Source organism: Anastrepha ludens, chromosome X (assembly GCF_028408465.1).
Source record: "Anastrepha ludens isolate Willacy chromosome X, idAnaLude1.1, whole genome shotgun sequence".
NCBI lineage: Eukaryota > Metazoa > Arthropoda > Insecta > Diptera > Tephritidae > Anastrepha > Anastrepha ludens.
The window spans coordinates 58,059,665-58,072,605 of record NC_071503.1 but is presented as its reverse complement, the minus strand read 5'-3'; the positions used below and the strand labels follow the sequence as shown (position 1 = coordinate 58,072,605).

Genomic DNA, 12,941 nt, shown 5'->3' with positions numbered 1-12,941 from the left:
GGCGATTACGACCTCTCTCTTGCTTCCACCAAACTCCGCTTCGACCAGTATTGTTGATGTGTCGCCATCCATGAATTCTGTGAATGGCAAGAATTTAATATTGGTATCTATGATTATCGCAGCCCTAGGTTTGACAGCGCTTTTGTCATAAATTACCTGTGTGTTTTGGACATTGAGGCCTTGAGGACGACCTCTGTAGATCCAGGGCTCTTGGATAAGCCCTATGTTGATACCTCCGGCAAATCTTCTGCTAAGCTCAGTGGTAGCAGCCTTAGCATGGTGAAGATTTGCCTGGAGGCACCTCATTTTGTTGGTTTGTTTTCGGAGTCTTTGGGAGGACTTTCATCCTCTTCTTGTAACTCCACTGCCTCCATTTGGTCAACTAACTCTTCGGTCGTTATGTTTTTAGATTTCAGCCTGAGGGTCACTTGGATGAAATGGTAGTTTACTCTACCATTGTACTCCTTCAGGTTGGCGGCTGATTTTTGATCTACCGCTACGACTAGCGTTACGTCGGAGCCTTTTTCGGCTCTTTTAAGCAGGCGCCAGGAATCAAAATTGAGGCCTTTATTCTGCCCCTGCACAAAGTCCAGTATCTTGGCTGTCTCGACTTTGACTGAGTTGGGAAAGTATCCCACTGCGATTCGAGAGTGAGGAATTTTGGATTTCTCTGTGGCCCACAGTGTTGCACCTTCCCACGGCGACGCATTTGAGATGGCCGCCTTGACCCATTCCGCCGATGTGCTCTCCTTACAATGCAGGACAAGGTATCCTGCCTTGTAAGTAGTGCCCAAGATCGCTGGTTTTGTGGCCAAGTTTTTCCCCGCCATTTGTTCGGTTGTCAGTACCGTATTGGGGTAGTCCCTAGCAAGTACTGCCAACCTGACTCCTGTTGTTACGTCTTTGTATGTGTAAAGGGGTATATCGGTCACCTGCGCCAGTGCCCCGGTAGCGCAGGAAGGCTTTTTTGAAATGGGGCCTCGCCAGTGCGCCCCAAGTACGCATACTAGCGACTAGATCCACCTCTAGCCAAGCATCCCTCGGGGTATGCTGTTCCACCTTGGATTTGGGATTTATACTTACCCAAGGAAGTTTACCCTTCCCGCCCGACTATATTAGCCAGGACCCCAACAGAGACATGACCGTGCTGGGGTATCCTGTTTCCAGTGGCCACCACGGGGAGGAATAGTCGCACTTCCAACAGTCTTGCAGTTACGGCACAAAGTCCACGTAGGCCTTTGCGTTGTTCCCCCTACAAAGATTGCCAGCAATGACCACCGTCAAATTCCAAATATAGCTCCGCCGACTCTAGGTGGAACGGCACTGTCATTTAGTGATGAGGCCCGCTACTTAGGTCTAATACTAGACAGAAAACTAGTTGGAAGGCAAAAGTCGAAGATAGAGTAAAAAAGGCGACAATAGCATTATACTCTTGTAAACAGCTGATAGGACTAAGTTAGGGTCTCTCCCCATCTATCGTATATTGGCTTTACACAGCAATTGTCAGACCAATCCTAACATACGACATACTAGTATGGTAGCCGGCTTTAGATAAGCTATACATTAAAAGAACCATGGTACATGTACAAAGAATGGCCAGTCTTTGCATCTGCGGGGCCCTTAAGACCACACCCACAGATGCACTACATATAGTATTATGCTTAACCTTTTACCAATAGAGCAATTCGGTAAGCAAACAGCTGCCAAAGCAGCTCTCAGACTAAGAGAAATCGGCCTACTCAGAACGAATCAAAGAGGACACTCTTCAATTTTAGAAAAATTCCCCTGTATTCCTGGCACAACGGATTTCTGTAAGGCCAAGGACATCAACTTAAATAAATCATTTTGTCACAGTATTTCCTTCGAAAGAGGAATGGAATAACGGGCTTATTGTTAAGAAAAATGATTTAAACATCTACACAGATGGCTCAAAACTGGACAACAAAGTAGGTGGAGCGGCTTACTCCGATAAACTCGGAGTATGCCAATCATTTCGCCTACCTGATCAAATGCAGTCTTCATTTACTCGGACAGTAAAGCGGCAATAAAAGCGCTTGAATCTAAAACACTCTCGTCAAAAACAGTTTTAGAATGTTTTAAACTACTAAATGACGTATCTAAGTGCTACAAAGTGCACCTTATCTGGATGCCAGGCCACAGGAATATAGCAGAAAGCTGCAAGGCGGATGAACTTGCTCGAACCGCTACAACGCTTGATCTCAAACCGGATAAGGCGCTCATACCCATGCCTATAGCCACTTGTAAATTACTTATAGACAGGGAGACCATCAAAAAGGTAAATACAAGCTGGCAAAACCTCACAACATGCGAACTAAGTAGACAGACATGGCCGAACTGGAACAGCGGTCTATCGAAGATCTTGCTAAGATTTAACAGAGAAGCTGTAAGAAAAATGATAGGGGTATTAACTGATCATTGTTTAATAGGCAGCCACGCTAGAAGGTGAGGACTCCCGTACTTCGATCTCTGTAGAAGCTGTCTAAATACAGAAGAAGAGGAAACAGTCAGACACCTTTTATGTGAGTATGAAAACTTAGCGACAAGGAGGCTCCGCACTCTTGGCATGGCATTTTCAATTGATGTAGCGGGCATAGCGCATCTAAAACTAACTACGATTTGCTCGTTTATTAAAGTTATCGGATGGCTTGAAAAGGAACACGTATGGTGAGGATAAGCTCCAGTGGTATCACAATGCAGCTATGAAAGGTCTAAGTGTGTCTTTATGACAACCACCCTACCTTTCTACCTACCTACCTTCGTGACAAATATCATGGAAATTAATTAAATATTGAATATGTCCCGTCAGATAATGTATTGTACGAAAAATATTGAAGTGTTTTTTTTGGATTCATTCAATACTATAAAGCAAATGTAAATTCTCTCATTCTCTCTTTTCTACTTGAATGAACTGCACCGAAGCGAACGGTCATATCTTTTTACTTTACGACGTGCATTGCATTTATGCTAGCACTAACGTTGACGCTGTACTCAGTGATCAATGTTTTTGAAATTTCATTGAATCAACAACAATGGTTTAACAATGCTTAGTTTCCCTAAAAGGACGGAATAAATGATATTGCCCAAGCCCGTTATTAGCGCTCTTTATCTAGCTATCAGTAATCCAAACAACTTCCCTATATCTATTGCATTTTCTTTGGTGATTTTTAAAATTCGGCTGACTGTCTCAGTTTTGTTTATTTGTAATTGTATTTGCATGTTAATAGAGAATTAACGTTCATTAGCTTCATTGAGCGCCGTGTCCCTGTATTTCACCTCATTAAAGTCGTCAAAGTCTGTCGTTCCGGCAATATATAATACCTGAGTTCCGTACCTATTAAATTTCTACGTTATGCATGTCTGTGATGATTTTAGAGAGTATCTATTAGTCTGATAATCTGGTAAATGTCTGCTTGGAGAATATTTTCCCAAATTGCAACTTTTCCATCTGTTATCGGTATATAATTTGATTTTGAAAAATCAGTTATTTTGCTCCCAATCGCTCACTGAACAGTCACATTAAAAATCTAAAAAGAAAAGGAAAAAATGAAAAAAATGAAAAAAAAAACTTATGAAAAAAGGTGCATTTATGAACCGCCTTTGTGTCTATTGGAAAGGTGGAACCTAAGTCCTTCTGTACCATTTTTTCAATAAAAATTTTAGAAAACTTACTTCCTATTCTTTTGTTTGAAGTCTAACAGACTTTATCCTCTTGATTGAAAACTCTTTAAAAATGTCATTTACCTATCTATCTTTTCGCAGTATAACGAAATTTTACTAATGGGAATTTCCTTACAATTTTATTCTGAATTTTGCCTAAAGTCGATAAATCGCATTGAATAACGTTTGCAAAGTAAGTATTATTGCATTCTCCAACTAACGCCACAATATCCAGTTTTGTTTTGAATGTGATTTGATGTCTTATCTTTTATTTGGAAACAATTTTCGGTATTAGTATTATTTGGTTCCGGAATGAGTGCACCGGGGTCTCGACTGCTGAAATTACTTCGAATAAAGACTCTTCACTATGCATAGTAACGGATGAAGAATCTTTTGAATGTTCTACAGCACTTATGTATGTGCTGCCGGGGCAATGCATCGGCAACAAGATTATTCTTACCGGGTTTTTAAAAAGGCTTAGGAGAAAATTCCTCAACGAATACTACCAACGCTTTATCTTTGCATTTCGATTCATATCAGAAACAGCAAAGGTTAAGGGTTAATGGTCCGTTAAAATGTTCAAATGCCTTACCCCATACAAATAATTTCGACGTTCTTGAAGAGCCCACACAATTGCTAAAAGTTCTCTTTATCCATAAAGCTCTTCGGCATATAATAACGTTCTCGAAATCATGGTACTTGGTCTTCCTCCCTGCGATAACACTATCGCAACAGCATGTGCTGATGCATCTGTTGTCAGATCAAAAGTATGATCAGGACACAGGAGAAGCACATTCTCTGACGACAAAATCCGTTTTGCTTTCTCAAAAGACAACAATGCGTCGTTTTCCAATTTAATTTTAAAATTTTTTGATTAATTATCCCCAATGTGGCCATTTTCTCCTCTTAACATAATAATAAGTTCAAAATTTTTTCATTTACAGATTCCGAAGCCGCCATTGGATATGAATATGATTTTGAATAAACCGGCTCGTCATCCACTGTCCTTATTTTAGCAACTATTTTACGGCCGCCGTACCCGAATGAGTTGGTGCGTGACTACCATTCGAAATTCGGAGTACGTTTATTTGAATCTCCGCACAGTGCGGCCGATTCCCGAAAAGCTGGCCAAAACTCAAAAAATTAAGTAATTGATTCAAAATTTCTTACTCGGGGGTTGTCGGGGTCGCTGATTACGAATTTGATCTTAAAATTTTGAAAATCCGCCCCCTTCCACCCCTATTGGCCACCCCCTCACGTGAAATAGCGTATATTCTAGAACATGATCAAGATGCATGTTAATTTATATGTTTTCGGGGTCGCTGATTACGAATTTGATCTTAAAATTTTGAAAATCCACCCCCTTCCACCCCTATTGGCCACCCCCCTCACGTGAAATAGCGTATATTCAAGAACATAATCAAGATGCATGTAAATTTATGTGTTTTCGGGGTCGCAAGGTAGCAGCTGAATCTTGTTTTATTCAGTAACCATTACTTTTTTGAGTAACCTTTAACAGGTTTCAAAGCAGCATATGACGGCGTTGTATTACTATACAGTTTGAAAACTCAAATTTTATAAAAAAAATTGCAAAAAATGTATCTACGTATTGCTGCAGCTAAAAATTTTGTGTCGAGGTATTGATATGTACTAAAGATTTCTCGTATTTTACTAACCTTCCGAAGATGATTCCATTTGGTTTTGTTCAATTTACTCCATTACAAAATCTTTCAAATGTGTACAACTTTCACTATTCATCGACAGTAATACGATGCTCAAACGAAGTCCACGTTGCGACTGAAAATACAGAGGATACTTAGGGTACAGGACGTTGCTATGAACGGTTTTCACTACTCAAGGCATTACTGTAGCCAACCCAAAGACAAAAAAACTCTATCTAGAAACTTTTTTTTTCGACTTTTGGCCAGCTTTTTGGGAATCGGCCACACTGTGCTCCGTGACCAACCAAAATGAAGAAAAAAAGTTGTTTTAAATAGCGGTCGCCTCTCGGCAGGCAACGGCAAACCTCCGAGTGCATTTCTGCCATGAAAAAATCTCCGCATAAAAAATATCTGCCGTTCGGAGCTGGCCTAAAACTGTAGGGAGTGAGCTAAGGTGAGAAGGCCGGGAACCCGCCACATAAAAATCCCCCCAAAGGAAAAGATTAAAAAAGCCTCGGATGAGACCTCCCTACACTGATGACGACCCCCGCAAACGAAATAAAGATTACGATTTGAGAGCATGCACCTGGAATGTCCGGTTCCTTAATGGGGAAGGTGCCACTGCCCGGCTGGTTGATGTCCTCGTGAGAGTAAAGGCTGACATCACAGATGCGATGGAAGGGACAAGCCAACAAAACCATAGGACCTTGTGACGTCTACTACAGCTGCCATGTAAAGGAGCGCCAATTAGGTGTTGGATTTGTTGTGGGAGAGAAACTTCGTCGCCAAGTACTGTCGTTCACTCGGGTGGACGAGCGTTTCGCAACAATCCGCATCAAAGCCCGTTTTGTTTAAGATGTCGGTAGTTTGCGCCAACGCCCCGACGGAAAAGAAGGATGATGCAACCAAAGATTCCTTTTATGAGCGCTTGGAACGTTCCTATGAGCGCTGCCTCCGCCACGACATAAAAATCGTGCTTGGCAACTTCAACGCCAGGGTGGGCAAGGAGGGAATTTTTGGTCCCACAGTCGGAAAATTCAGCCTGCACAACGAAACATCCGGTAACGGACAGAGGATGATCGACTTCGCCGGGCCCGAAACATGGTAGTCTGCAGCACCAGATTCCAGCATAAGAACATTCACCAAGCCATTTGGCTGTCTCCTGATCGAAAAACCCGAAACCAGATCGATCATGTTGTGATAGATGGAAGACACGCTTCTAGTGTATTAGATGTGCGTACGATCCGAGGACCCAACATCGACTCGGATCAATACCTTGTTGCAGCCAAACTGCGCACATGCCTGTGTGCAGCAAAAAAACGTACATCTACCTACGCACAGAATGTTCAACATCGAAAAGCTGCAATCACAACAGACAGCCAGAAGACTCGCCACTTGACTATCACTCCTGCTCTCAGAGAGTACTGCCCAACAAACCGGCACGCACGAACAATGGAGCAACATTTCTCGTTCTCTCCGTACCGCCGCCGAAGAAAAAATCGGATTCCGGCGAGCCCAAGAAAACAGTTGGTACGACGAGGAATGCCATGCTGCCGCAGAAAGAAAGGATGTCAGCTATAGAGCCACGCTGCGATCGGGCGCAACGCCAGCCATGTGGGATCGCTACAGAGAGCTAAAAAAAGAAGAGAGACGTATTATCCGAAAGAAGAAACGAGAGGCCGAAATACGTGAGTGCGAAGAGTTTGAAATGCTGGCCTATAGGAACAACGACCGAAAATTCTACCAGAAAGTTCGGCAGTTTACAGAAGGATTTAAGACCGGGGCGTTTTCCAGTAAGAACAAAGACGGCAATCTGGTGACTGACTGAAGATCCCGATACCCCAATCGTTGACGACGGAATTGTCGAGGTGAGAATAGCGATAACGCTGCTTAAGAACAGCAAAGCCGCGAGCGCCGACGGACTGCCGACTGAGCTATTCAGACAAGGCGGCGAGAACCTGGTAAGGTGCATGCATCAGCTTCTATGCAAAATATGGTCGGATGAAAACATGCCTGCCGATTGGAATTTAAGTGTGATCTGTCCAAACCATAAGAAGGGGGATCCTGCAATTCTAAATATCGCCTATAAGGTTCTAGCGAGCGTACTGTGTGAAAGACTGAAGACCACCGTCAACCAACTGATTGAACCTTATCAGTGTGGCTTTAGACCTGGAAAGTCTACCATCGTCCAAATATTCAAAATATGCCAATCTTGTAAAACACCAATGATAAAAGAGTCCACACACACAATCTTTTCATCGATTTCAAAGCTGCATTCGACAGTAGGAAAAGGAGTTACCTATATGCAGCGATGTCCGAATTTGGAGTCCCCACAAAACTAATACGGCTATAAAAGATGACGTTGCTCAACACCAGCAGTGCCGCCAGAATTGGGAAGGACCTCTGCGAGCCGTTTGATACCAAACGAGGTTTCAGACAGGGTGACTCGCTGTCGTGTGACTTCTTTAACCTGATGTTGGAGAGGATCGTACGAGACTCAGAACTTAAACGCTCAGGCACAATATTTTATAAGAGCGTAAAATTGTTGGCGCATGACGATGATGTTGACATCATCGGCCTTAATAACCGCGCTGTTAGTTCTGCCTTCTCCAAACTGGATAAAGAGGCAAAGCGAATGGGTCTGGTGGTGAACGAGGACAAGCCGAAGTACCTCCTGTCTTGAAACAAACAGTCGGCGCACTCGCGTATCGGCACCCACGTCACTGTTGACAGTTATAATTTCGAGGTTGTAAAAGACTTCGTTTATTTAGGAACCAGCATTAACATAGATAACAATGTCAGCCTTGAAATCCAACGTAGAATCTCTCTTGCCAACAAGTGCTACTTTCTCTACTTTCTTACCTCTCTAGACGAATAAAACTAACACTCTACAAGGCTCTCATCATGCCCGTCCTAACGTATGGCGCAGAAGCTTGGACGATGACAACAGCCGATGAAGCGACGCTTGGAGTGTTTGAGAGAAAGATTCTGCGTAAGATGTATAGACCATTGCACGCTGGCAGCGGCACATATCGCAGGCGATGGAACGATGAGCTTTATGAGCTTAACGGCGACATAGACATAGCGCAGCGAATTAAGATCCAGCGGCTACGTTGGCTGGGTCATGTTGTCCGAATAGATACGAACGCTCCAGCTCTGAAAGTATTCGATGCGGTACCAGCTGGTGGTAGCAGAGGAAGAGGAAGGCCTCCTCTGTGTTGGAAAGATCAGGTGGAGAAGGACTTGACTTCACTTGGTATGTCCAACTGGCGCCGGTTAGCACGGGAAAGAAACGACTGGCGCGCTTTGTTAAACTCGGCCAATTAAGAAGAAGATATATATTTATATATATATAATTGGCGCGTACACCCATTTTGGGTGTTTGGCCCAGCTCCTCCTATTTGTAGTGTGCGTCTTCATGTTGTGGCACAAAGGGAGCGACCTACAGATTCAAGCCGACTACGAACGGCAAATAAAGCGTTTTTCAGTAAGAGCGCTTCAACTTTTTTTTTGAATAAAACACAAACGGTTTGACTTTTTTAACTAATTTTTTTTTATTATCGAGTTTGAACATATGCATTTAAGTGTAAAATTCGATTTCTTTTGCATGACCACCGCGTGCACGTTTTACGAAGTCCAATCGTTGAACCCAATTTTCCACCACTCTTTTGCATAAATCGGCCGAAATTCCAGCAATTTCCCGTTCAATATTGGCTCTGAGCTCACAAATCGTCGCCGGCTTGTTACTGTAGACCAATGACTTCACATAACCCCAAAGAAAATAGTCTAGAGGCGTCAAATCACACGAGCGCGGCGGCTATTCGACCGGTCCATTTCTGGAAATAATGCGCTCATCGAACTTACTCTTCAACAAATCAATTGTAGCGTGTGCTGTGTGGCATGTGGTCCCGTCCTGTTGAAACCACATGTCGTCTAAGTCCATAGCATTCAATTGCGGCCAAAAATAATCGTTTATCATGTCGCGGTATCGATTTCCATTCACAGTAACGTGGCGATGGTTCTCGTCAACGAAAAAATATGGGCCAATTACGCCGCCGGCATGTAAACCGCACCAAACAGTGACTTTTTCGGGATGCAACGGTGCCTCATGAATCACGTGTGGATTACTTTCTGCCCAGTAACTCATATTTTGCTTGTTGACAAAGCCATTGAGCCAAACGTGAGCTTCATCACTGAAAATGATTTTTTGGAATTATTTGGATTTAAAGTAGCAGCAACAGAACGATTATTTTCATAAAAAATGTTCACGATTTGCTATCGTTGCTCAAGTGTGTAGCGTCCCATGATGAAATGTATACTAATGAAGTTACAAATGACAAGCGAAAAATAAAAAATATTGCGTCGTTCACCCTCCCTATCGGAAAAAAGTAGAAGCGCACCTATTGAAAAACGCTACATATCCACTTTTTTATCGAAAAATTGTGTTCAGCGACGAAGCTCATTTTTGGATCATGGGTACGTACATAAGCAGAATGGTCGATTTTGGAGTGAAGATCAGCCAGAAGAATTGCAAGAGCTACGAATGTATCCAGAAAAGGTCACAGTTTGGTGCGGTTTATGGGCTGGAGCTATCTTGCTTGACTTGGAGGATATGTGGTTTCAGCAAGACGGTGCCACATGCCGCTCAGCAAGCGTAACAATGGACTTGTTGAGAGGCGAGTTCGGTGAACATTTTATTTCACGTTCGGAACCTGTCAATGGGCCACCCAGATGGTGCGATATAACGCCTCTAGATTATTTTTTGTGCGGCTATGTTAAAACTGATGTCAATTCAGACAAGCCTACTTCAATTAACGCATTGGAAGACAACATTAAAGCTTTTATATGTGAGATACCGGTCGAAAAATTGGTACGAGTATGCCAAAATTGGACTAAGCGGATGGACCATTTGAAGCGCAGTCGCGGTCAACATTTGCATGAAATAATCTTCAAACATTAAATGATATGGACAGTACTATCGATTTAAATAAAAATTTCATGCCATTTTTCTGAGTTTTACGTGTGTTTTTTTGAAAAACTTTCCTATAGCTCTTAAAAAATCACCCTTTATATATACATTATATAAGTACACATATATATACATTTACATAGATATATTTATATATACAATATATATATTGGTATTATGTAGAAACACAGGTGCACGCATTCCACGAGCAAAGTGCATTTTTTACCGTTGGATTCCACGTAGACCCTAGAGCCGGAAGCGTTCTCGGTCGTGAAGCCATCCGTGAAAATGCGTACACAGTGTTTGCCGAGCTCATATTCAGATTTCGACCACAACTGAGCCTCTGGCAACACCACACCGTATCGCTTTTCAAGCGGAAAAGCTCCGGTGCAACAGATGGCCACAGTGCGTTGTAGTCTCGATAAGGTCCTCCTAACTCCCACGAGAGAAAGTCTACTGATCCAGACCACTGATGCACAGGTTATAATAGGTCTTATCATAGCCGTGTAGATGCATAGGATCTTGCTAGGAGATAGACAGCACGTTTTCCCAAAGACACCTTTGCACTACCAGAAAGCTGTCAGTATTTTGGATGCCTTTGTTTCAACGTGGGACTTCCAAAGAAGTGTACTATCAAGATATTTTACGATTGGATAGCAGGATTGTGACTCCTTTTAGCTTAAGCAGAACGAGTCTATTAAGCTTTCTCATTCTGGTAAAGACGACAATACCCGTTTTGGTGAGGTTTGCCGATAGCCCACTCGCACAGCACCAAGTGTCAATCAGATCCAGAGTTTTCTGCGCTTTTCTACAGATGCTGATAAGCAAAGGGCCCGTTAACAAACAGGCAACGTCATCCGCATATGCTTGTTGGTAGACTCCAGCATCATTTAAGGTGGTGAGTAGAGGATCTATCACCATGCACCAGAGCAATGGAGACAGCACACCACGTTGGGGACAGCCTCTATTAATCCTGGACGACACCAGCAGAGCCTCCTCCGCCCGCACCGTAATGATTTTTTGGGCTAGTATTGAACGAATCCAATTCACTAGCACCCGGTCTACACCATGTCTTCTGGTAGAGCTGTACATGCTGCCATTTATATCCAAAAAGATGCCGATAACGTAGTCCCTTCTGTCAATGGCCTGCTATATCCTAGCAACAAGGTTTTGTAGTGCCGACTCGCAAGATTTTCCACTTTGATAGGCTTGCTGAAATGGGGAGAATGGGTGAACCTTCAGCGACTTCTGACGCATATGCAACGCCACTAGCCGTTCGAGACTTTTCAGGATAAAAGAGGTCATGCGGGTAGGTCTGAAGCTTTTGCGGCTGGTGTAGTCATCTCTCCCAATCTTAGGGAAGAAGGCGACGCTCACCATCCTCGACGAGCGTGGTATATGTGTGCAATAGCAAGTGCCAGGCATGCGCTGAAGATTTTCTTCACAGCTGCAGTCACTGACTCTGTGCCTTCCTTTAGCATTGCAGGATAAATGCCATCTGGTCCGGAGGACTTGTAGACGCAAATCGAATGGCGGCTTAATTCACCATAGATCTGGCAACGTACCAGTCACGCCGAGAATGTGTAGCAAGTCTGACAACGTTTCGTTTAGGGCTGTTGCCGGCCAATGCTTATCTAATTTTCTGGAAAGTGAGAGTCCATCAGCAAGCTGAATGTCTTACTTTGCTTCTCCGTGAAGGAGCCATCAGATTTCCCAAGTGACCCCAGCTTTGCGGTTGGATCCCTTTTCAGGATCCTAACCAATTGCGCCATGTCACTTAGAGATTCAGTACTGCCGCAGAATTCCCTAAACGAAGCTCTTTCCGACTCACGAATCATCTTCTTGTACTTCCTCTGAACATTACGGTATCACTCCCAATCCATGCGAAAAGAATTTCTTCGCGAAAATACTGTGGATTGCGTAGCCGGAGTTGGACTGATGAGGGTTTATTTTTTTGAAGCGCGGCCGAAGGCCGGCTGCGCGGAAAGGATGCTACGCAAAAATACTCTGGATTTTGGGCCCGGATTTGGACTGATTAGAGTTATTTTTATGAAGCGTGACCGAAGGCCACCCACGCGGAAAGAAGTTCTTTTCGACAGAAGTTTCTTTTCAGGTTCTCTGAACCTGACGGTATCACTCCCAGTCCACGCGAAAAGAAGTTCTTCGCAAAAATACTGTGTATTGCGTACCCGGAAATGGTCTTATGAGGGTTATTTTTTTGAAAGAAAACCAGTTTTTTAATAAAGACAACTACAACCACCCCAGACATGATAATCGAATTTTTGGGGAGAAATCTGTTTATTAAAAGCATGAGGGCCTGTTTGTAAAATTGATCGAAGCAATACAATATACCTACTTATAAACCGTAATTTTTGGGTTTTAATTACTTTACTATTTTTTGCGTTACCTTTCCTGCATAACTTAATCAAGTCAATCGCACTGCTTTTATTCCAAATTTCCTCCTGCAACGCTGTTTTTTGTATGTTTATATTTTCAAAAATGTTTCTCAATTTTAAATTACAGCAAAAATACGTCAGATTTACAATCAACCCTCCACTGAACATCTCTGCATAGAAACTTCGTTTTTATTTCAGGTGTATGGCAACACCAACTTTTCTCTAAATTACACGACT

General features: G+C 43.0%; 1 protein-coding gene across 1 annotated transcript; it reads right to left on the bottom strand.

Annotated features, from left to right (window-relative positions):
• Positions 1 to 302: 302 nt before the first annotated feature.
• Positions 303 to 830, bottom strand: LOC128870102 (uncharacterized). Its single transcript, XM_054112703.1, has one exon. The coding sequence runs from the start codon at positions 828 to 830 to the stop codon at positions 303 to 305; it is 528 nt and encodes a 175-aa protein (XP_053968678.1).
• Between the last annotated feature and the right edge of the window lie 12,111 nt (positions 831 to 12,941).